General features: G+C 41.2%; 4 protein-coding genes across 6 annotated transcripts in view; 1 reads left to right on the top strand and 3 right to left on the bottom strand.

Annotated features, from left to right (window-relative positions):
* The window catches only part of agap3 (ArfGAP with GTPase domain, ankyrin repeat and PH domain 3), a 72,603-nt gene extending 66,768 nt beyond the window's left edge, over positions 1-5,835 (top strand). The window contains exons 17-18 of the mRNA XM_086273317.1: positions 1,598-1,853; positions 2,823-5,835. Of these exons, the coding sequence (XP_086129443.1) occupies positions 1,598-1,853; positions 2,823-3,047 (481 nt within the window). The 3' untranslated portion in view covers positions 3,048-5,835. The remainder of the gene's footprint in view (positions 1-1,597; positions 1,854-2,822) is intronic.
* A 4,319-nt stretch (positions 5,836-10,154) lies between these two features.
* gbx1 (gastrulation brain homeobox 1) lies at positions 10,155-12,662 on the bottom strand. The gene is made up of 2 exons (XM_086271983.1): positions 11,952-12,662; positions 10,155-11,295 (listed from the first exon to the last, which is right to left on the bottom strand). Exons 1-2 carry the CDS (start codon positions 12,400-12,402, stop codon positions 10,781-10,783), a joined length of 966 nt encoding a protein of 321 aa, XP_086128109.1. The 5' UTR covers positions 12,403-12,662; the 3' UTR covers positions 10,155-10,780.
* Positions 12,663-14,447: 1,785 nt separating this feature from the next.
* Positions 14,448-23,504, bottom strand: asb10 (ankyrin repeat and SOCS box containing 10). Of its 3 annotated transcripts, none has more exons than XM_086272859.1 (6): positions 23,416-23,504; positions 18,931-19,032; positions 17,069-17,336; positions 16,145-16,649; positions 15,516-15,629; positions 14,448-15,142 (listed from the first exon to the last, which is right to left on the bottom strand). In XM_086272859.1, exons 2-6 carry the CDS (start codon positions 19,016-19,018, stop codon positions 14,957-14,959), a joined length of 1,161 nt encoding a protein of 386 aa, XP_086128985.1. In that variant the 5' UTR covers positions 19,019-19,032; positions 23,416-23,504; the 3' UTR covers positions 14,448-14,956. The 3 variants fall into 3 exon arrangements, with proteins under 3 accessions (XP_086128985.1, XP_086128983.1, XP_086128984.1); XM_086272857.1 differs by having other exon boundaries at positions 18,931-19,403; positions 23,416-23,454; XM_086272858.1 differs by lacking the exons at positions 18,931-19,032; positions 23,416-23,504 and adding an exon at positions 18,026-18,385.
* Positions 23,505-24,057: 553 nt separating this feature from the next.
* On the bottom strand, positions 24,058-24,648 carry h2bk1 (H2B.K variant histone 1). The gene is made up of 2 exons (XM_086270943.1): positions 24,475-24,648; positions 24,058-24,379 (listed from the first exon to the last, which is right to left on the bottom strand). The coding sequence occupies exons 1-2, from the start codon at positions 24,586-24,588 to the stop codon at positions 24,143-24,145; spliced, it is 351 nt and encodes a 116-aa protein (XP_086127069.1). The 5' UTR covers positions 24,589-24,648; the 3' UTR covers positions 24,058-24,142.
* Positions 24,649-25,309: the final 661 nt, after the last annotated feature.

Below are 25,309 nucleotides of genomic sequence, written 5' to 3'. Positions count from 1 at the left end.
AGCGCTCCCTTAAACTTTTCCCCTTTTATTTTCGGCCATTTTTTTGCAACTATTTTCACGTATGTGTGTCTGACCGTAAGTCTGTTTACGTGTCTGTATGTTTCAATATATGTACTTATCTTCACTGCGTAAGTTTTATTAATACTGTGAAGCACCCTATTTTTTTGAAAAGTGCTATACAAATAAAAATATTATTATTATTATTATTATTAACCCACAGATTTTTAATCTGTCCAAGAAATATCCAGCTGTTCGGGAAAGAAAAAAAAAAATTTGTGAGCTATGTTTGGGCATTTCAGTTTGTGGGGAAATTGGCGAGGGACCTACAGAGTGGAAAATATTAACAGATAAACTAACAAAACTCACAAATGTAATCTTACATGATGGGTAGCTTAAACCAGAGCATGTAGAACTGACTTACTTCATTTGTGTAAACCAGGTCTTTATAGTAAGCTGATACATACACAATGTTATTCACTGTGTAGAGACAGATTCTTCCACTTCTCATCCAAAGGTAATTTTTTAATAAATGATGATGAAAGCTGGCCATTATTTGATGATGAAATACAGTTGAATTGAGTTAGAGTATCCGTTTGTACTTGCTGCTATGCCTCGACCCGCTGATAGAGAGTCCCACGAGAGCCTTGTCACTCTAGCCAGCGTTGCTGCTTTAACTTATCCTTACAAACCTTCCCCGTTCTGTCACTCACCCACAAATCCAAACAACAGCCTCTTTTTGCTCCTCTTATCACACCGACTGACAGGGTCACCGGGTTAGTACCACACTGGGCATGCTCAGTCATTCGCGTATTGATATTGATTTTTTTTTCTCCCCCTTTCCTATTTGTACAGTTTGTATGTGGGCACAGAATGAAATGGGGGGTCAAGATGGAGAGCAATAGATAGAATTCTGCCTGGTGATAGAGGATGGAGCCTTCCCTCATCCTCTATTCTCTGCTGCGGGCTGGAGTGAAGGAGCCCCACATCCCACTGTCCCTTTCTGGCTGCCATTCAGCCCCATCGATCTGACTCAGGGCCCAGCCACCCCAAGGGAGACTGGGGCTCTGAGACACACTGCCTCTTTTGTGGAGGGGATCCACCAGTTCAGACTGACAGCCGACAGTGCTGATAAAAATACGTCCCCCGCCTTCCCGTATTGTCCACAGCAGACATGCTGTTCAGGATGTGTAACCTTTAGAAAGCTGGCCAGGCTTTAACGGTCATGCTGACGACCATAATCACTAGAAACTGGAATATTGCCCAAAGCGTCACACCCTTTGGCATTCTCTCATCTTTCCAGCACATCTTGCTGTATTATTTCCCACTGTGATAGTGAAGGCTAGTCACTTTCCTGTGCTCTAATAATTTAGAAATGTCACTGCACTCCGGTGAGTCTCTTAGGCCAATTACTCTAATATTTCCCCTGTGTGTCTGCATTTCTCCTTTTGTACATGTCTTTGCCTTTACGTCAAGGCCTCTGAATTATGAGATACGTTTCGAGAAAGTTCTTTAACTTGGGTGCGAAATTGCTCATAGCGTGTTCGTCATGTTTCACCCTGCCTGACCTGTGTTGCCCCTGTCATTTCCTTCCCTCCAGGGAAGAGAAGGAGCGCTGGATCCGAGCCAAGTACGAGCAGAAGCTGTTCCTGGTGGGACTGCCCCAGTCAGATGTGCCTCTGGGGCAGCAGCTGCTTCGGGCGGTGGTGGAGGATGACCTAAGGTTGGTGGTGCTGCTGCTGGCCCATGGCACCAAGGAGGAGGTTAATGAGACCTACGGGGATGGAGATGGACGCACCGCTCTGCACCTCTCGTGCGCTATGGCCAATGTAGTCATCACACAGCTGCTCATCTGGGTGAGTGGGCTCCACTGAGCGTTGTTGGGAGCATTGTTAAAGGTGGATGAACATTTGAAGCAGTGAATTCTGCTTTCACAGCAGAGCATTTGCAACTGTCAGTCATGGAAAAATTATTTTTAAATTTACTTATTAAATGATTTTAAAGTAATTCAAAAGGGATTTTAGGGGAAATTATCTGGAAATCTACACAAACTACTGTTTCATTGTATGTTTTGGTATAAATAGTAGCACTTAAGTACTTAGTATTAGGTGGCATTTTGAATTGGATGGACAACAGAGGTATTTCAGTGAGTAACTGGGCATAATTTCACAACATGGAAGAATTCATTTGGCAATGTGGAAAAAAAGAGGAGAACCTTGGGGGAAGGCAAATGTAGGAGGCAAAATATTATAGAATATTAGTATTTTCAAGTATATTATAGTATATTCAAGTATAAAAACGGCACTCACAACTTAGCAAAGAACCATTTTTTAATTAGTCATCATCACTATGTACAGAGGAGATAAGGAGAAAACAGTGTATACAAGAACTGGACTGAAAATCAGCCCTAACAGGTCTCAGTACATAAGGAGGTCATTACAATGTACAAAGCTTGCCTAATAGAGGCTGTGTCATACATACAGGTGTTCATACCAAATGTTGGCTTTTGTGCTTGTTCAGATGTAACAACGTCTTTCTTATATGCTGTATTTCCAACTTTCTTAGCAAAATACAAAGAAATGGGGGGTGGAGGATGGCTCAAGACTGCACAGTACTGTACCACCCCACCAAAAAAGGGCTTTTCACAGAGTGCTTTCAGGGAAATCAAAAACGTATCACATTATTACTAAATCTAATCAATGAACCTAAATCATAAGCATTAATTCCAGAGGACGTGCCAAAAATAACGTGTAGTTACTTGTACTTTATGCTTATGTCCTAAATTTGGCCTTTGTTCTTTTCTTGCCAACCATTCTCTCCCACAGTACGGTGTGGATGTGAAAAGCCGAGATGCCCGCGGCCAAACGCCGCTGTCCTACGCTCGGCGGGCTGTGAGCCAGGAGTGCGCGGACATATTACTCCAACACGGTTGCCCCAACGACACCAGCAGCCTGACCTCCGTGCCCACACCCAACATGAGCCGCCGCAACCCCAACATCAACAACAACAACGCCCAGTGTGAGCTCAACCGCAGTATCAGCATCATGTAGGAGCCAGAAAGCAGCTGCAGACGAGCACCCACCTAAACCCACCCGTGTCTCCTCCCAGTACTTCCTCCTCTGTTTCTCACACTGTGTAACCCAAAACCAGTACGCACGGATAGGTATCAGGAGTGACGGACCTACTGCAGATATTCCACCGCGCTGACAGAAGCGGGAGCGTTTGGGGTTTCGGACATTGTACATTGTTTATTTTATATTATTATTTTTTATTCCTGTTGTTTGTTAAATTTATTCAATCTCGGTCTGAAGTGATCACGATGAGCTTTAAGCTTTTTTGTTTTTTAAGCGTCAACCAAACAAATGACTTACTTTGGCATTCATACCTACTCTACGAAAAGCATTTCCTTAATGCTTGAACATTTCCTTTTTATGTCTTCCCCTTCTGCGATGTGAACTGATTATACAGTGTGAATGAGAAACTTCCTTCAAATTTCCAATCCTAAGTGTAATAACATAAAACTGTAAAGAATAGTTTTAGAAGTGACAAAACACTGATGTGGGAAAGAAACTAAATCTCTCTTGATATCAGTGGCTGTTGCAGGCTTTCGTAATGATGCATGTCTTCAACACAGCTATCAAACTCTTGACATACTATTCATATACAAAGGCAAAGCAATTATAGTTAAAGAGTCCAAATGATTTAGATACTTAATTTACAGGGAAATGGATTCAGATCATCATAAAGGAGTTGATTGCACAATTCCTATCGGGTGAAATTGAGTCATTTCCTTCGCCACCCTTATTGTGATGCTCGGGTAAAAGTGTCCGTGACTACAAAGGAATTAAAGGGCATAATGTTTTATGACCAGTGAGCCACATGGCTTTGTACGCGTTCCTCTTCAATCAGAATTCATTCAGATTCAAAGGTTTGATTAAAGCAGTGAAACTGTGCCATTACAATCTTTTTGTTGGAGTAATTTCCCAAATGACAAGATTGTGTTGATAATTGACACAGATTCGCGCAATTTCATCCCGTGAGCGTCCTGGAATATCCACTCGCCTCCTGGGGCCGAAGGCTGTCGTATTTGGTACTCTAAAGAAGACTTCCTCTGTTGTTGCTGTGAAATGCATATACTGGTACTGTGTGTGTGCGCGCGCGCGCGTGCGTCCGTACACAACGCTACGATACGTCTGTGCTCGCGTGTTCGTGGGCATTTCTGTTGTTGAAAGGACGCCAGAGAGGAGACAGAAACTGTCAGTGACGATTTGGGATCATAACTGTGTAACAATGTACAGACCACTGTAAAAAGTAGTTCTTCTTCCTTTGCCTTATTCCTTATAAGAAGTTTGAACTTAGTCGATGAGAAGCAGCCTTTTACCTTCTCCTTAAACCTCTGTGCTCTCCCCCTGAGAACCTGTCAGCCCGAAAGCAGGGAGCTAACAACGCGCATTCACGTGACTGACGTGAGACATTTAGGGATTCAAATGAGCAAAGATGTTCATATATATAGAGAGACGAGTATAATTAGTTTGCATTATTACAAATGTACAGTATTCCACAGACGTGATAAGCCAGCTCATTTAGAGTAAGTGGGACTCGGACGTAAAAATGACTTTAGATGGAGTCGGCACAATGTGGGTGTATTTCTCCTTTTATTAAACTGCCATTTGTGAGGTTTTAAAACATCTTGATTTTACGTGTTTACATAGGCAGAATTTTTGTTTACAGAGCAAGTTATGAACTTGGTACCTTATCTACATGGTTTCGTTGTTGCGTTACAGTATTCCTGTTTTCAGAGCCTACTGAAAATGACCATGGGGTCAAAAGAGGGTTTTGTTCATCCAGGCGATGGAGATACTGTAAAGGAAAGTTTTGACATTTAAAAAAAATATATGCTTATTTGCTTTCTTGATGGGAAGATTGTGTACAGATGTTTTTCCAGAGCAGCCATATGAAGTAGTTATCAACCACATTTGGTAAAGGTTCTACTTAGGTACATTGCACCTTGTTTACAGAGCCGTTACCACGATGGAACTAGGCTTAATAAAGAAGTTACTCCATACGTCCCTATATTTCTGGGGTTTCTTGCTCTGGAGTTTATGCACACCTAACAGTCGTATCGATCTTCCTGTCTTCCTCCCAGCAAGAGGCGCATAAGCATATTTAATAAAATGTCAAATTAATCTTTGAAGACATCCCCAAAAGAAATCAAACTGACTTCTTTGAATTTACTAGTACTGTAATGTGATACTGGCCTTATTTCTGATCTTTACTTGACCAACCTGTTTCATTGAGTGCATTTTGTTGTCCAAGGGGATCAGTAAGAGGAGTTAAGCGTGTACAGTGATTACCCTTATTTACATACTGTAGATGATTTAAAAAAAACACTAGAAATCTGCCTGTTTTTCCCCTGAAAACAAGATGAAGTGTAAATATTAGCTTAATGCTTTTATCTGAAGACAAACTCCTGAACTGAAATGGTTTTCGGTCTTCCTGACCAACAAACCGTATTTTGATATGTTTTGTTTTGTTTGTTTGTTTCTTCTTTGGCATATTTTTTTAAGGTACTTCTGTTTGGTCTTGCCGTTATCCGACCATCTTTGGTACTTGTGTATAATGATGTACATTTAACATATTTATAATGCAGTATGTAAATATATTTTCTTGTTTTTGTTTTGTTTTTTGCTCATTTTCCTATTGTAATTCCTTTACATTCAGAACGTGAATCAAAAGCTAAAGAATAACTTGTTGTATGCTTGGATGCTTGGCTGACAGTTGACCTATTAATAAACACTCAAATAAAAACGATGTAGCCTTCCCTGGATTTAGGGAAATCAACGCATTTGTCTTGTGTATGTGTGTGTGTGTGTGTGTGTCGCTCACTCATTATCCATCACACTCCTGTCTCTCCCATCTCTTGTCTTGCTGTGCCTTAACGGTGAAGGTGAGGCTTTCTTTCAAATTAGAAGTCGCGTTTCCTCTTTTGCGTGTCCCTTCATCAAACTTCGTGTCCGAAACAACTCAGCCAGGCCTGCCTCGAGGTAAGTGAACCACCCTCTTCACTTCCTGCTCGAGGGACCCCCAACAGTTGCTGAAAGAGGATTAAGATAAAGAGCTGGGCTTAGTGTCAGGCAGCACAACACTGTGGGGAAAACTGAAAGATCTGTGTTCAGAGGAGTCAAGCCCTCACTAATCCACTTCTTATTTCCTGCTAATCTTGTCTCAGCATATCTTCATCCCCTTCCTCTTTCTGTTGGCCAGCATTGTTTGCTCTTTATCACCTGGTTTCTCTTTAGTTTCTCCTCTTCCTCCCTCTGCGCTGCCTTGAAATGGAGACTGACTCCCCCATGTCACGCTTTAAAGCTCTTAAAAACAAATTTTCTCAACCAACTTCCTTATTAGTAATTGGGTAGTATTGTCTTTGCTTACTTCACCTTGCGGATTAGTGACCTTCCTCTGGAGTCTCCTCAGAGGGAGGAAATTAATAGGGCTAATTTAGAATAACATTATCACCAGCTATCCTTTAGCAGCATTAGATGGGAGGTGTTCGGTTGCTGTCATGAAAAATCAAATCCATCTCACATTCCTTTGAACTTATTTTCGTTTATACTCCTTCTCTTTTTGGCCTCTATGCACTAATCATGAGATATATATCTAACAATTCCTCCTGTTTGGCTTTTGATAGCAATGAGCAACTATTTGGAGGAAAAGTTCAGCTTACAAAGAGCTGAGAGTTAACTCAGATTAAGGTAGCAGGCCATGAAACCCAGGGAATGTAAAAAAATGATATCAAATGAACCTTTAAAGGTAGTCTGTGGGACTATTGCAAGATCAGGTAACACTCTTGTGTTTTGTTTAATAATAATAATTGTAGATTTAAGATTTATAAACCTTCAAGGTCTTTAATGTCAAAATTTAAAGGGTTTGCTCGCACATATCTAAACTAGTGCTTGTCTGTTCTTACCTAGGGAGAAAAAAAAAGGTCTTGTAATTTATTACCATGCCTCGTGTCTTGGCAGACCCCGGCCACTTGTGTTTGTTGTGGTGAGACTGGAGCGCTTGTTTGCACCGCCGTGTGTTTTGATATTTCATCAGGGCTTGCTAAACAGTGAGGAGGGCTCTCTGCCGCCCACCTCTTCTCAGACAAATTGCCTCCGAGATTGCAGAGGTGGGTCTGAGGCTGATGGATGGGCACACAAAGACCTGACGAGACCATATTTGCAAACATTAAATCCATACTTCCCTTATGCAGAAGCTGCTTGGCCGCAGGTCACCGGCAGTGAGTGATGCACCCAGTCCTGATATGAATGCTGCATCAAGGTGGCACTGAACAAATGTTTATCTTACATGTTCCTTGCTGCCTGTCCTGATGTGGATCTGTTCTGTTGCTCCCTGTTTTTCCTCCTCTTTTCAATCTTGCAGTCTCTTTAACCAGTAATTATATCCTCTCTTGCCCTGACCCTCTCTCCTCTCCTGAATCCCCCACAGACTTAAACATCCATTATCAATTCCAGCTCCATCATGTCTGAGCAGTACATCCATGTTGCACCCTGCCCTTCCTGACTGCCCCACGTCTCCATACTCATTTCCCCATCCTCTCAGTGATCGACCTCTCTTTCCCTACTTGCTGCCCAACCTGGCTGCTTCATACCCACCGTGCCATCTTCCTCTTCACCCTCCTCTCACTCCTTTGTCTTATATAAACGCTCTGTTCCCATCACTCTCTCCCTTTCCCTCCTTCTTCCCTTACTTTTTCTCCCCTTCCCCGTTGGCTTTTGCCTGCATTTTGCTGTTAATTTGCCTGAGAATGCATTAGCTGTAATGAAGGCTGAGGGCCGAGGGAATCCTCCAGGGTTCCATTAATCATCCCCCCTCAGACAGGCAACCTTGATTACAAGTGGCAAGAAATTCATTAGAGCCGGGCCTCTGACAACTCTTATCTCCGCCACTAGATCTGACTCATTAGGCAGCCAAATTAAAGCTATGATGGCCCTGATGAAACTCATCGCTTGTTTATCTTGTGCGATTTGATGCATCTGCCCATACATCACTGTAGCCACGACCGTCCGGACCCTCCCAAGAAGTCAGGCCTCCAGTCGGCGCTGAGCAGCCTGCACACTCACACAACCAAGCCAGTAATGAGCTCCCTCGCTTTCCTCCCTCCCTTTCTCTCTCTCTCTCTCTCTGCAGGTGGGAATGAGGGAATAGTTACACGTCTTTGCTGGAAAGAACTTCTGATATTTCAATTTGTGATTCAAGTAGCACAATGGCAGAATATGGAGTCTCGAGATTGAAGTGTTTACTGAATGTGCGGCTTAAAAAGAACAGACTGTTAGAAACTTTGAATGGATTAACACAGTAACCCGAGAAACTCAAGTCTGCTACACATTACTCTCCTCCAGAAAGCTTCTGCACGTTAATAATTCATTAATAATAACAGCAATATTATTTCTTTCCACACTAACAGCTCTAAACCTGCAGGATCTCAGTGATAACAGCCAGTGCCTATCATGAGTTTTGTCATGGCTCCTCATCGTCAGTCCCTCCATGCAGCGCATGCATGGGGTCTGAAATAGCTGTGGCACTCTGGCACAGTGACGTGGAAATAACCAACTATGTTAGTCAGCTCTTGGACCATAATCAAACTTCCACTGCACCTTCACACGATCATCACTCCTTGAATCCCCATGTGAGTGTCACAATCTTAATGCATGAGGTGGACGGTGAAATAAAGTTTACTACTCATGGGTGCCCGGGTCATGAAGTGTCTGTTTATGCTCTGAGGTCAAGCCTGTATTCAACAGAGGCGTGAGGAAAATTAAATGTAAAGATTATTATAGATGTCTGTTGCTATTTGAGATTAGTTTTTTTTAAAAAAAAACCCAAACCCACCTTATTGTGGCAAAAGTTTAATTTCATGAAATATTAATTATCTGAGGAATCCTGCCCCATTATCATATTTCAAATGATAAATAAATAAACGTGATCTGACGTCTACTGAATCTTTCTGGAATCACGAAGACCATCTGATATAAAGTTAAAAAAAAATCCAACATAAGGTTTTGTGCAAGCAGCTCAGAGACAGCGTGTAAACCGAGGACCGTGATGAAAGTTTTCACAAAAACACCAAGCCTTCCTCCTGTAATAGGGTAGCTGTTTCTGGTTAGAGATTATGTTAATACTGCTGGCATGTAGAGTACAATTTCCGATTTGATTTCATTTAGCACCGCTTTTATTCGCTCAGGTCTGTTTCTGTAAGTACAAGACGAGTAACTGCATTTACTAGCTACAGGTCTGTGTATGTATCCTGAAGAAAATCCGCGTTTTAGGAGCAACATAGCTTCTTACAATCATAACATTCATTAGAAATCAAACTTATAAATATCGTCTACTTCGGCCATTGAAACAAAAGATGAAATACTTCATATTTTAGTAAATCTCGAAAGATGTCGACATTTCTGAGGGATATTAGTTGTATTAAAATGATGCATAAAGTATCTCGTATCTATTTGGTGACACAGCACCAATAAATTATGCCTTCAAAGCGGACTTTAATGCGTCCTATTAAATGACTTCTTGTTCATATTTAGTTCTTTTTGGATCGATTTACAAAAAAACATTTTTAGCGCCACGAGATTAAAGAGCTGATGTCTGTTTGTGTCGGTGCAGTGACTGATAGAGAAGTTCATTACAGAGTGTTGAATGTGCTCAGCCTAATGAGGATCCATCAGTTCAGTTGAGACAACATGGCCTCCTAAAGAGAAATCAATCACTGCTGCTGCTACCTTAAAAAAGACTGTTCCACGTCTCAGGTCCTTGATGTATCTAAAATAAAATAAAAATAAAATAAAATAAATAATTAATAGATTCTAAAAGAATTTGCAACTTCAGGAAATTAAGACTAACAGATGTGCAGCAGAAGCTATGAAATTACACAAAAACAGACATTAATGTGCTTCTAACGCCTCACTGAAACTCTCTAAAAAATGCTTTAAAAAGGTCTTCTAAGTCCAAAAAAAATGAACAGAAATATTTTTTATGATAAAATTTCAACGTTTCATCAGGATATATTTTTAGTCAAAACAGCCGCCTGACCGTAGTTTTTTTTTTTTAAATGAACTTGTTCAATAATCTTTCGTGATGTTTAAACAGTAAAGGCCACCTTTGTTTTCATTTTAGCGTAATCAAATGATTTCAACAGCTGTTGCTCTACATTTTAATAACAATGATTCAACCTGGATTCCAGCTTTCGTATAAAGCGATTTATTAGGTCAATATACTTTACAGTTGTCTCTTGTTTGGTCGTTAATTCCTTCACATTTTTTTTGTTCTTCCACAAATAGCTTTAAAAGGTGGTTTCTACACTTGCCAAACAAAAAACGCCTTAAGTTACATGCAAATGTCTCCAACAAATTGTACGAAACACAAAACAAACAAACAAAAAAATAAATCCAGAATAGCTTCATCAAATGAGGACATGCACATAACCAACAAAACAGTTTGGCCCTACATATAAATACTTAAAAAAATCTTTACAGTCGCATCTCATAGTGCTCATTTGTACCAGTTTTTACCCATTTATATTTACATATTAACAGAAACAATAAATAAAAATGAGAGCATATTGCCAAATAATTGGTCTGTCTGTGAGTAAATCCTCTTCTCCCTCAGACAAAATAATTGGAACATCCTTTTTGTGCTTCATGCGTTCAACAAATCAGTGGAACCTAGAGTCAAGTGTTTCTAATAATATTCTTTTTTTTTGGATTTTCATCTCAGTTCATGGCCTGGTCCCTTGCTCTATTTGTTGATGCTGACTCCTCACAGCGAACCTGTTGACGTGCACCGGGATGGGGACCACAATTTTGGGATTTCTCACCGGTTCTCCCGACCGGTTGTTGACGTTGCCCGCTTTGATCCGTTTCCACTTGGCCCTACGGTTCTGAAACCAGATCTTCACCTGCACCTCACTCAGTTTGAGTGCGTGTGCGATCTGGGAGCGTTCAGTCAGAGAAAGGTATTTTTTACAGTGAAACTCCTTTTCGAGTTCGAGTAGCTGCTCGCTGGTAAAAGCTGTTCGTCTCCTCCGGCTCTTCCCTGCTGAGCTGCCGGTCGGTAGCGCCTCCTGCGAGCCCGTTTTTAGTTTGCTCTTCTGGGACAGGGCGCCGCAGTTGTTGCCGTCCGAGAAACTTTCGTTCTCGCTGTCCGCGGAGCTGTCCTCTCGGTCGCTGCAAACTGTGTCTGCTGATTTTAGGTCCAGCTTCTCGTCGTCTGAACTGTAGAGTTTGGTCTCGCCTAAAATGCGAAGATAAACAAAGAACACACGCAAACATACGCATTTAGTGATTTTATAGTTTATGATCCCGCAAATCAGCGGTGACAGCTGCAGATGTCTCACAACGTTGGACGACACTTGGTGTGTTTTGGGGAAAAAAGGCTGGCAGAGATCATGTGAAAGAACTTTTTTCAGAAAAAAATTTCAGAAAAAAATCAGATCAGTCATGCTGAATCATCAGCGGTTTGTTTGTGGTCACTCAGTTGTTCCATAAGTTTCCACCGCAACTGAGAAACTTAGAAAATGCTGCATCCACATATAGACTGGAGTTCTTGGCATTTAGCTCTGTTTTATGCTTTAATAAAGACTGGTTCAGAAATCATTCCAAATACGGCCTTTTAAAATAGCAAACGTGCCTGAAACGGCAGTTCCCTCATAAAGCTTCGCTTTATGCTGCATACTCGGGATTTAGTAAAATGCATTTTAATCAAGAGCTCTAAATGTGAAAAGATGAGATTAACTAGAACTATACACTATACCTGCTAATTCATCTTCACCCAAGAGGCCACTAATCTCCGCTTTATCGCATTTTACGCACAGTGGTCACTTTTACGCGGCAGCCCCCGAGGCTTAAATATAATGAAAGAGAATGACTTGTAGAAGTGGTTGAGCCTACCTGATATTGTCTGAAAAGTTTCCGAGAAGTTGAGCATCTCAGAGCTCTTGTCCCGGCTGTGCAGCTCCTCGGAGTGTGGGCTTTCTTGCCTTCTCGCTCCCGGGTCGGCAGCGCTTAAACGTGGACCAGGCAGCTCTTGTGGTGGATAGAAACTGTCCGGGGGATCCGAGAAACTTGGCATCGTTGTTGTGAGCGCAACCATGGACGGCACCCCCTGTCCCAAACTGGCACAGAACGTGTTGGTGAGTCGTCCCGCAAAAGAAGCCAATGGCGCGAGTGGAGGTATACCAGACGATAAAGGAGAATGGGATAAAGCTTGTGGGATAACCAAAGGTCTGTATGGCATGAACATAGGATAGCCCGTGTAGAGCAGGTGTCCCGGTCTGGGCTGAGGGGTCCCTATCAGGGAATCGATTGAAAACGCCGTCCCTTGCCCGCCTGGTCGCTGCATTTTGCAGGCAAACACTTTTGTTCGGTGAAAACTTGAAAGCAAATGTCCTTCCGTCGACGACGAGCAAAACTTTCAGTTTAAAGAGAGCGTGAATTGAAAGTAGATCCTCTGCTGTGTTGTCATCCCTGGAAGTAGACCTCTTCTTCGGATATCTGCGCTCTAAATGCTTCAGTCAGTCGGACGCTTTGTTGTGTGCACCAGCGCTACCCTTTCCCTCTTATTTGTCACACACTGAGACATAAACACACGCTCCCTCTTTCTATCTGTCCCCTCTTTCCAACTCCTCCCTTCACCCCTCTCTGATGCACAGTGTGTGTGTGCGCGAGGAAAGAGAGGGCGAGAGCGCATTGGTTATCATCTGCAATACAAGAAGAATGAAAAGGGGGTGTTTCCCTGGGGGCTCATCCATCTTCCTCAAATTACGCTTCATTTCCTTATTCAGCCTCTGACTTTTTGGCCGTCTTGAGAGGCGGTAGTTTCCCAGTGGAGACCAAATAGACGAGTCACCCCCCTCATCCACCCCTCCTCAAGCCCTCCTCCCCTTTTGCCAGGTTCACCATTGACTGCAAAACGGTGTGAGAGACTGTTCCAGCCCTTCCCCTTCTATAATCGTTGACCACACCAACCCAATCAGCTATTATTAATTTTGATTGATGATAAGTAATTACTCTGGATTCAAGGGACAGCATAAAACAACGGTGGCTTTTGTTGAAATATTGGGACCGATGGGCATCAGAGTCGGGAGGGAGGAGAGGCAGATGTTTCTCCCATTCTCCGCGGCTAAAAACAATGCGTTTGGCTTCAGAAAGAAGAAGTGCCACGACAATCGCTCCCCGGAGAGAGAGCAAGCGAGGTAGAGAGAGAGCGAGAGAGAGAGATGCTGCTTGCGAAATTAGATTCAGATAAAAGCCGTTTGTAAGGTCAACTTCAGTGTGGACACAGACTCACAGTGGCTAAAGTTACTACCGGTAATCCCCAAATCTAAATCTATAAATCTATAAACTTTAATCTCTTTTGCTGGCCATATGCCAATTAAAACAACGTGTGCTTTTTTCTGTCTTTCTTTTTTTAGAAACTAAATAAAGCACTAATTTTACTGTGCGCTTTTGGAAAAGTAATTTGTCCCTGATCAAAGTCGCATAGGGTGGGAAGAAAAAAAATCTCTTTTCTTAAGCACTGGTTTAATCGCAGATCATCTCACCTTTTAAATGGCAATGGGAACTGATGATGATTAGCCCTATTGAGTCCTGGGTGCCCGGGCTCTCCAACTGGTCGTCTGATTGCATGAGGACATAAACATATCACCACCGACTCTGATTAGCAGTGGAGGGCCAGGGAAGGCTAATTCTTATAATTGCAAGTGACTTCAGCAGCACCTCGCTTTGATCTACTGAAACCATTTGCCGAGCTCGTCTTCCTTTCTTTTTCGGGTTATTCTGAGTTTACGTTGCTGCTCTTTGCGCGCTTTGTGAACGAAATTCTGATTGCCTGTTTCATTTCTTAAAGACCAATTAAAACTGTGTTAAAATAGGGCCTGTGTTCTCAACCTCTTTATGACTAAAAACAAAGTTTTATACGGCAGGGATATAAAAATGATACCGAACCTCTATCTGCTGTCTGTAAATTCACATTAAAGCTGTTTTCCCCCCGTGTAATAATTCTAAAAAGGTCCAGATCGTCTCCATCTAAACTTTTCCACCCAGTAAGTAATGGAACAGAAGAAGCGCTCTTTTTTTCGCCTGTGTTGTTCTAACCTCAAAAACCAAATCTAAAAATAATTTCACAACACACATTCAAATATCTCTAAAAGTTATTCAACATATTTCTGCTTAATTTGATTTCAATTTTAAATTTTTGAGGGCATACTGGATTGGATACCGGTGCTTCCTAAAATATTTTTGTGTTATAAATTAGTAATTTCCAGAAAAACGCGGCAATGACAAAACAGCCAGTAAACACACACAGAGAAAAATGACTACAAGCAAAAACATGACAGAAAAATATAAAAACACGAAACATGAAAAGAACAATGACCAGATCATGCAGCAGTAGTGGAAAACTTTATTTTCATTTAAAGCCTGTTTTAATCATATATTCATATAATTACAGGCATCTCAAACGATTAATGCAAATATTTTGATAGCAATACTCGATGTGCAAAACATAATTACTATGCTCCCTAGCGCTGACCTATGATAATAACTATGTATACAATTTAAAGCAAGTCGTCCTTTTTAAATTAAAGTGTAAAAGTAAGAGAAAAAGAAAAGAAAAAGTGATCAAAAAAGTAAAGAAAATATAAACCAATATAGCTGCAGCCCCACTGCATAATTTAATAATTCTAGTCTGTAGCGCCCTCTTGTGGTGCAACATCAAACGTGTTTCTGCGCTGAGACATGGATCAAAACATGACAGGAAACGACTCTGCGTCTGCCTCCTGAAAATCTTATGTATGGCAGCACGCAACCTAAAAAAAATCTGTGTATTGATTCACATTGTTGGACTTTTCTCACCATCGATATTTGGTACAAATATTCACACTCAGATTGGACTTTTAGTGAATGTATCCTCTGAAATCCAGGAGAAGATAGTTCTTGATGAACTTGGGCAGATCGAGCTTTGGGACCACTTTGTGTACCCGGCCTTCCAGGAATCTCCTGAGACTGCAGCGAGCCAAGTGTTGCAACGAGCGAGGAGTCATTTCCAGGGAGAAGACTGACTCATAAAATTCTTTGTGTTCCTTTTTTGGACAGAAACACACAAAAAATAGATTTAACTGATGAACTGATACTAGATTGATGGCTCTATATTGATGCTTTGATATTCTGAGTTTAGTTTTGCAATCAGCTTATATTTAAAAATGAATGATTAAAAAATAGCTTTCTGAATATAAAATAATGATAAATTACTTAATGTTCTTTTCATTTTTAAAAGCCCTCATATTTATAAGAAACTACAATATTTTTCTCTACCTAAGATGGGTTGAGATGGGTCACTTTAAAAGTATTAATTTAAAGACAATGAAGACTAAAACATTTAACTAAACATAATAATAATAATAATAATTAAAAAATGGTAAACCTAATTCATAATTTCACATTTAAAAAGCTTGCCTTAAACACCTCCTCTGACACGGACTCAACCCAGGTGTCCGTGACTTTGAGGTGACTGTAGGCATTCAGGAGAACCTCAACAGTGCGTGGCGATTTGGAGCAGTGCATCAAAACCTGCAAGGTGCATCACAACTCAGAGCAAAGCAGTACGATTTAAACAATCAACATTTAAGTTCACGAGCAAGCATGTGACTCCATAGAACTGAAGAAATAAAGTAATTAAACACTTGTGAAATGAACAGATTGGTCTTCCCTCCAGGGGTTTAACTGGAAATTATGCAATTAGTGCTAATTAATCTCCTATTAACACTTGCCTAATTAGGAACCAGGCATTTTGTGTAGTGCACGTGGGTTCACTGATAGTTGTAGTCTGTTTCCCGCTGAGAGTGCAACACTTCATGTTGTGCCATGAGATGGTAATGATTTGAATGTGAAGTTGTGAAGTCTGGAATATCGCAAGGAACAGTGTAGTGTTTCAAAGAAATCTTAGTCAAGGTGTTACATGTGCAGTACTTGCTAATTATGCAAAATGAGCCACCTTGATGAATAATTGGCTGTAGCCGTGATAGCATGCTTCTCCACACGTTTTATTCTGATTCCATGTAATATTCAAGCATTTAGGTCCCTACCTTCGGAAGAGCACCGGGCCACACCCGAATGGAGCCGTGGTTGAGCAGAGAGCGGACAATCCTCTCAGGACTATGGGAAATCTTGTAGGCCACCACCTTCAGGATGTTGTGCATTGGAGCTTCACCTCCATAGTCCATGTTGTTAACACAGGCCCCATTTTCCAGCAGCAGATCCACTATGTCTGGGTTCGCATTCTTACAGGCCATGTGCAAAGGAGTGCGTTTGTCCTGTTCCTCAGTGTGGATGTTGGCCCCTGCGTTTATCAGTATCTGACACACCTTGAAATAATTACGGAGATCCTGTGCCTCCTGGGGCTGTGAGCAAGCAGAATTGATGGAGGTGAGACCCTCATAGTTCTGTTTGTCCACAGCAGCTCCATGACGCAGGTACAGCTCAGTGTGGTCTGGGAGGCCATTCCTGGCAGCCACATGGAGAGGAGTGTCATATTCATCTACAGTGCAGCCGTTGATTGCAGCTCCATACTGAAGGAGATACTTGGCACATCTGCAGACAGGATTAATAGAATCAGGTAGATCAGTTGTTCCTACACTTTAGATTTTTTTTCCCTTTCAGATTCAAAGGCATTTTAATGCATTATGCTTTTTGTCAGCTGTTTATATTACAGCAAAATTTACAACTAGGGGCAGCAGCAGTCCCAAATTTAATATATTTTACTGTCACTTGTAGCTTCACCTCCTGCTCCTGGAATATGTAACTCCTGAAGGAGGAAATGACAGAAACAACAGAATGTTTACTCTGCAATAAATACACCTTTTGCTCAGGTAAATATACTCAGGGGTTTTGTTTGCTTTTATATAACCTTGCAGCTACAAGGATACAAGTTCAAGTACTGGTGCTTAAGAGTGACTGAACTAGATGAGGAATGAAAATACCCTTACATAGTTTTACTGGATTTCACTTACTCAAGGGATTCAGGGCTTGTACAAACATGCAAAGGCAGAAGGCCGTCCTCTGAGACAGCATTGGCATTGGCACCGTGCATCAGCAAGAGTTTGGCACACTCTGGTTGGCAGTTTTCACAAGCCTCGTGCAGCGCAGTGGTGCCGCCAGGTGCTAGGTCAACATCTGCGCCGCGCTGCAGCAGGAGCCTCAGGCAGTCCGCGAAGCCTCGGCCAGCTGTGATGTGAAGCGGTGTCGTCAGCTCCTGCTCATAAGTCAGTGACCACAGTCCTGCCAACAGGGAGCAAAAGTGTCATGAAGCCAACATTGAACTCAAGCCATAAAGTATATATGTCACATATATGCTTCAGCAGATATAGTATACAGCAGGGGTGACAAAAATAAGGCCTGGGGGCCAGAATAGGTATGGCAAGGCTTCAATCCAGCCCAGGGGATGGCTTTTGGAAAACATTAGATAGGGAAAACATTTTTGGAAATTCAACTGTATTTTTATATGTTTTACAGCTTTTCCCGCTATAAACTAATAGACATAGTTAAGTAATAGATAAAGAATGAAATGACAGAGAAGTACCTGTTTTTCTTGGTTAAAACATAAAACTTTCAGTGGAACAAAAACCTTAGGTTTTTAAATACATGATAGTCTGAGCTACCAGGCATTTTTTTGTACTTTTACACATTTATCATGCGGGAAAAACTGAGATGTCATGTTGAAACTACACTTCTTTATCTTATATTAAGGTACCTCTGGGATCAGATGTTTGGTTAAACATCCTTACACTGACAAAGTTGAGTTTCACCCGTCTCGCCCACTTAAAATCAAAGTGGACTGTATGTAACCCTCAATGTAATTTGACATCCCTGGTATACAGCGTAACATTTTAATGTACTCATAACATGTTTCATCAAAATCTAGTTTAACCTTGCTGATGCAAGATTAAACATAAAAATTAAGGACCTACTCAGGCCTCTGTAGTTAAATCTAAAGTTCTTCCACTCCTCCAAGTTGCTGGTGTCATAAATTGCATCAATAAGGTAGCCATACTCATCATCATCCACGATACCGAGGATAGTCAGCTCATCGCCCACGAGCAAAGAGTTCCAGAACTGCAGGATACAACCTGTAGCCTTGGCTGTGGCGATCACATCTTCTCTGTATTTCTTTTGTTTGCGCCACTTCACTCTAGGTGCTACGTAAGCCATATTACAGCGAGCTAATTTGTTTTTAAAATGTATTAGTTGTGAGGTTTCTCCTGAAGCACCACTTATGCAGGTTGTTTGTGCAGACAGGGCTATTTCAGGGAGGTGTTATGTGATATTGTGCTTGACCCTTTGAACCAGTGGCATGAGAGCCAATGACTGCATTGCATGTAACCTGCCTAATTATCCAGCTAATACAGTTTTGCAGTCTAAGAAATTAGAAGTGACACATTATTTCGCAACAACAAAAAAGTCCTTCATGATGTTTTGCCAGTGACGAAACAAGTTATTGAAAACGGACACTGACTCAGTCTTTAATGGAAGGGTCACAACTGAATCTAATGGATTGTCCTGTTGCACAGAACAAACAGATGACTCGCAGGTCTGATTATGTGGTGGGCATATGATGGTTTCTATAAATAGCTCTTCGGGTTCTGTGGCTATAAATATTGCATTGATTTATTGAGCGAGAGGCGCCAGATGCACGTTGCTCAGCAATGCACAGCAGTGATTTCTTTATATGTTTTTGCCTTTAGTTTTTTCGTGAAATCACAGGAAATATCGGTTGTGTTCAAACCATTCTGATTTTGGATGCCAATCTCGAGAAAATACGGTCCGATTCATGTGACTTCTTAGATCACTGATGAAGACAGATGTTGTCTCTTACCTTCCCCTCTGGCAGCCCAGCGCATTTCCCCTCCCTGTGGCTCAATGATGAGGTTTGCTGTGGATCCTCTAGGAAAAAAGTGCTGCATAGCCTCCAGGTCTCCTGTATACAAAGCATTGTGGATGACCACATCGTGGCAGACAGCTGGTGGCAGGGACTTCAGCAGTGCTCTGTTGTTGGCCTCCTTCTTCAGCATATAGCTACTCAGATTATGAGAGGCAAGTTGCCTGCTGTACTTGTATCTCTCTAGCGTGTCCTTGTCAAGTTCAAGAGAACGCAAGGCCATGGACGTGAAGACAAAGCTGCCTCTCGACATGCTTGTTGTGCGATATGTGTATGATTATGTCTAACAAGTCCCTTCTCTCTGTTTCTGTTGTTATTTCACTCTCTCTGGCTGATGTCCACTTTGTACCCGCCGGCTGTTCACAGGGTTGATTCACCGAGTTGTTTTGATATTCGGCATGAGACCCTCCCTGCAGCGTGACAAGTAAATGCTATTTTTATGTCTCACACGCAGCCACTCAAACCTCTCCTGTTTGCCTCCAGCAAAGTTATAAAGTCTCTCTGTTAGGCTGCTAGTATCAAACCCAGTGCATGCTGTTTTAAAAGTAATACAATGTTTACTAAAATTACATGTAATTTAGCAAAACCTTACCAAAAGGAGGCTTAAAAACTACTGATTTTCAGTGTGGTTCTTTCAACTTTTCCTACTTTAAATCTATTGAGCATAATAAGTCTGAAAAGTCAGTGGATGTGAACCTTTTTGTCCACTGTTCACCTTCACTGTTTTAACAAAAAAAAAAAAAAACATGTTAAAAAATAAAAAATCTCCAGACCTATAAGGTCAGATTTTGCCATGACATTTTTCTTAGAGGAAGAGCAAATAAGAATGTCCTATTTGTAAGCCCCTGAGTAGCTAGCAGAATGCCTTTTTCAGCTCAGTATTTTTTTTCCAAGAGCTTTAATGGATTTTATGTATCCACATGGCTCCCTGCATTAGAACATTAGGCTGAATGACTGGCAACCGCTGTGTCACTCTGCCCCACGTGTAGTGTTCTGATGGCGGAGGGACGGCACATAATTAAGCCTCTTAAGCCTACTCGCTAGGCATCTGACAAACATCTCTTTTGACTGATGAACAACCATTTTCCAGTAGTAGAAATTCTACCCAGCAGAAAAAAACTAAACAAAACAAAAAACCCAAAACAAAACAGATCTCACAGCTCTGTAGACACCAAGGATGGAAGGGTGACCTTCAATTTGACACCATCACCATCTAATTTTAGCAGTATTTGATACATTGCGTATCAAAAACACACTTTTTAAGGTGTATTTATCCGCCTTCATGTTGGAGTCTATTAAGATGCCTGCAAGCTCTGCGGAAAACAAAGTTTGCGCCACAGGTGGAGAAATACACGATATTGGCGAAGAGGTTTTACCTTCTTTTCTACTCGAAAACACAGAGGCAGAGCCGCATCTCATCTATACCTTAACGACTGTTCTGGTATGGAAATCAAGGTCATTTATTTTATGTTACAGTTGGTAATAGATGCCACATTAAACTGAAGGCGAGTAAGAGTTTCAACTTTGAAAACACACATTACCAGAGAGAGACTAGGAATATTGTTTTTGCGGCTGGAGTACATCCTTTTAAATGATATACATAATGAGTTTATAATATGCATCTGGGCTACCTCCTCTCTACTTTGATGTCTTCCAAATGGCCCGGGTGTCATCAGCAAAACATGTAGGCACTTTCCCGCCTCATTGACTCCCAAATGTATTTTAAATATCATTCCTGGTAACGCAATTATTTAAAACGCTGAACTAAACACTTACTAATGGGGAAAAAGACAGCCACTTCGATAAATTCATTTCTCAAATGGTGGGCATTCGTGTTTCCTTTTTTCCCCCCTTTTCTCTCTCTGTGAAGCGGAGGCAACTCTGATGATAACAAAAAAACATCAGCAGCAGTAACACCCCCTGCCCTCACAGCCCCCTGTGGACATATTAAATCTATGGTTTCCTCACATTACCCACCAGTAGCTGCCTCTCCAAGGCTTTCTGCATTGTGGTCAACCACCTTCCTATCCCAAGGCAGTCAGTAAGAGGCTGGACATCAGCAACGGCCCTGATGAGCGCGAGGCACTTCATTTATGCAATCATAGGCAATTAGTTCCCTCTGATTATGAGGCTCTTAATGCTATTTTGAGTACTGTGTGCCACAGTACTACAGAAAGAAATTAAACTATAGCCCTCCCTCCACACTGAGCAGTCATTTAATATACTGGGAACATAATGAAATGTACACAGTAATTACAGTAATATTAAATGCTAATGTGTTTGCAATTGGCTCTGCTGTTAGCTTAAGAGAGTCAGAAAGACCGTGCAAGTTTAGACATGAATCAATTATCCATCAGGTGTTTCTTATCTTAGTGGTTTATGTGTTATTTCATGTTATTCCTATCAGAAAAAGCGAGATCAGTGCCTGAGCAACTCTGTGCTGGTTAATACGCTAGATACACATTTCAGCACATGTCTCTGCCATGAAGTTTGCATTCAGGTCGTGGAACAACTGATAAGAGATGATAGGCAAGTTTAATTGGCTATTGACATTATCTAAAGACAAGCTAGCTGTTGCACTTACTGTATGTATTTTCCGATTTTAATCCAGGCTCACTTGTTCTAATTTTCCTTGTATCATACTATAGTTCATCCAGTTGTATTAAGCTAGGCACACACAATCTGCTTTGCATATTTCATACCATTAAACATCTTGGATAACTAATCAGCAATGCTTTGCTTCTATACATGTGACACATAAAAGTCTACAACTGGGCTTAGGTGAGGTTTCCTGTTTGCAAATTTTCCTCAAATCTCATCACAATGCTTGAGATGTTGGTGAAGAACCTAAATGAATTTATAGAGCCTTGAATTGAACAGTAGCCCCAGACCATTCAGTGGAAGCATGATTACTTTTTCTGTATTCTTTCAGCCCTTAGCCCACTACCTATAATGTATTGTATGGGTCTTTGCAGATTCCAATTGTCTCTCAATGCACTGATCACCACGCAAATAGCCCTCTGTTTCATCATGACAATTGAGAGGTTCATATTTCAACCTAATAGTCCTGTATAACTTTAACCATCTATCACAACCTCATTTCATTGCGGTTGCAGTTAATACGCGCTTCCCTGCCAAGTGGAACATTTTCTAATGATGCACTCTCACATGAAAACAAGGCAAGTCATCCCAGGCTCTGCATCACTCACTAATGCACCCATCCATAATGTGTTCATAGCAGTCTGCCTAAAGGAGACAGCGATGACTACTACTAGGCATGGGCATAAGAGGGGATATGGGGAAGAGTGCAAGACACAAAACCTAAATGGCCACGATTATTATGAACAAAGTCACTGCCATTAAAGGCCGTATCACCCTCATAATAACGTCTCTAGATGTCATATCATTACCAAGAATACTAGGAAATATCTGAGATGGTATCTCAACAATAACAGTCAGTGGCAACCTGCATTATCACAGTAAGTCTGGCTTTGTGGGACGTTGATAAGTGCAGTCTAATAGGTGTATGTAAAGCCCGATGTAAACACCATCCTAATTAGAGAGACCTTTATCAGTTCCTCCGCTTTATGCAGATTGAACTGGTGCAAACGCTAGTGTCATTATCCTGTAATCAAGTAGCATTCAGCTGATGGTGCCGTCTCTTAAAAACCTGATTATAATGCATAACAAGGACACAGTGTTGCTTTATCTCCTCTGTTAGTTTATAAATATTTCAATTTTAAGGATGACCTAGCCAGATAAAGATCTTGCAGAGGTTTGCATGAACTTCATCATAAGTGAAAAGATTGCTGTATTTTAAAATATAAGTAAACAGAGGGCTAGTGTGTATTTAGTCAAAAACAACACAAAACAAATGTTGACAACATACCAAACTTCGAAACTTATAAACACCACTAAGTTTTCCTTCAATTAAGTAATTGCTCTTATTTTATAAAATTATCATCTCATTTTTTCCATTATCATGATGGACAAAATTTCAGAAATAACTTTTAAAAATTATTTCTTTTACTTTTTTTTCTTCTATTTTCTCGTAGCTGGACAGACAATCCGGAAATGAGTTCAAATGATTAGTGACCAAAACCAAAGACACTTTTTTTGTTTCAGTACATGGCATAAGTCAGCATACACTCACACATGTTAAATAAACCTCCCTTCATTCTTTCATCGTCGTCAGGGTTAACAGGATCACTTGCTAGCTAGCTAAGCTATAGTTTAGCTAATTTTCTAACGTCACTTTTCATAGTTACAACCGCTCAGGTGCTTCTGATAATATCAAAACTGTTATGACGATGATGATGACGATGTCTGAAGTGAAAAAGAGACTATTATTTGTGGTCGTACAGACTATGAGGTCTCGAATCATAATAGAAAGTATACGTTAAAAAATCAAGGCGATATTACCTGGCAGTGATCAGGTTCAAGTTTACATGGTGAAACTGGAGACACCTGTTTAAGTGCCCACCTGTGCCTGCTGCTGTTGTAATCTGCATCTGTAATCAGAAAGAAAGTGTGATGTCATGTTTTAATCAGAACCATGTTTTCAATAGGTTTGTTATGGACGGCATCCAGCAGACATATAGATCCATACATTAGACTGTACCGGTGAAATATGGCAGACCTCTACCACACCATGTTCGCTCATTGTGGTAAGAGAAAATTCGCTAATGGAGCTTAATTTGGACATTCTTGATATATAGAAATATTCAAGCTCCCCGACAAAACATGATAGCATTCAGTGCACTAATGGGTTGCTAAGGTAGAATTTCTAAAGGGTTATTGCTGTTGTATTGACTTTATTGGCTTTTATAAAAGTTATCAAGCCGGTGAAAGGAATGTTAATGTTTAAATGCGGAGTGCTACTGGCTTCCAAATGAGTAATTTCTAGTTTGCCATCACACTGCGGTATACAACTTATGCAAGGATGAAATGCACAAGTCCCCTTTGAAGGTGCATCTGAACGAGATAGATCCAATTACCCCATCTAGTGGCGACACCAGCCACGATGGCTTTACTTTATTGGGGGGGAAAGAAAATAGAAGATCATGGCTTTGTGAAATATTTTAATGACCAGCTTACAAATCTGCCAACTCTCAAGTTTAAATTCCTCAACATAACGCACTGGAAGTTTTCACTTGGAGCTGGTGTACTTGGTGACGGCCTTGGTTCCCTCAGACACGGCGTGTTTAGCCAGCTCCCCGGGCAGCAGCAGCCTCACCGCAGTTTGCACCTCTCTGCTGGTGATGGTGGAGCGCTTGTTGTACTGAGCCAGGCGGGACGCTTCTGTGGCAATCCTCTCGAACAGGTCATTGACGAAGGAGTTCATGATGCTCATGGCTCTGCTCGAAATCCCCGTGTCCGGATGAACCTGAGGGCAGGAAGAAGGGTTGCCATGCAACTTAGAGGACAAAGAAAACCGAGGCAGCCGTAAGGTTCGTTGCGCCTTTCTTCTTCTTCACCCACCTGTTTCAAAACTTTATAGATGTACATCGCGTAAGTCTCTCTTCTTTTGGCTTTTCTTTTGGCTTTTTTCTCAGTTGAACTCTTCCCCTTCTTTTTGGATACGTCGTTAGTCATGTTAACTAGTCAAAACTGCTATATCCACTTATTCAGGAGCGGTTATCCCAAAGCTTGGCTGACGGGCAGCTGCTTATGTAGCGTGCCTTAATTAGTCATTAATTTACTTCACCTGGTTTGCTTCTCTAGGCTAGACTGATAGACATCAAAGTATAGCCAAATACTGACCATGAGAACGGTTATTTATCACAATAGTATTATTCATTTTTTCCTTCGTATTCTGTGTTTTAGTGGCTTTATTTATTTAGTTTTACATTTTTTATTGCAAGTGGAAGTAGATTTCTATATTTAGGATGTTGCGCCTAACAATGGTGTCCACTGGGTGGCGGACTTGCATTAGTTTTAAAGACTCGACATGCGCTTGAAAGCGGATTTCTATACTTGCTTTTGATTTAATTGCAATCCACTTTAATCTTCCTTCTGCCTCGTGGGTCATTAAATGTACCAAACATGTGGATGCTATTAAGCATCATAACATTTATCAATAACACCTCTGAGTTCCATTTGCAGTCATATCCAGTGTTTAGGTGACAATCAGCCAGACATGTAAGGTTATACGGTTTTCCGATAGATTAATGCGCACTGTGTTTATTAAAAATGCATGTCATTATGCGCAAGGTTGAATTAAAGCTTTAACCCCAGCCCCAAAGCCCAGAGTTCATTTTGTTCACAGTAGTATTTTTTAGTGTGACAAAATTAACTCTGCACTCTTAATGGGGCA

Source organism: Aulonocara sp. 'chitande type north' Nkhata Bay, linkage group LG18 (genome assembly GCF_057382095.1).
Source record: "Aulonocara sp. 'chitande type north' Nkhata Bay isolate Kocher_YH1m ecotype deep benthic linkage group LG18, A_spYH_male_GT1.1, whole genome shotgun sequence".
Taxonomy (NCBI): domain Eukaryota; kingdom Metazoa; phylum Chordata; class Actinopteri; order Cichliformes; family Cichlidae; genus Aulonocara; species Aulonocara sp. 'chitande type north' Nkhata Bay.
Note: the sequence above shows the minus strand (reverse complement) of the source record. Positions and strands in the feature narration are given on the sequence as shown.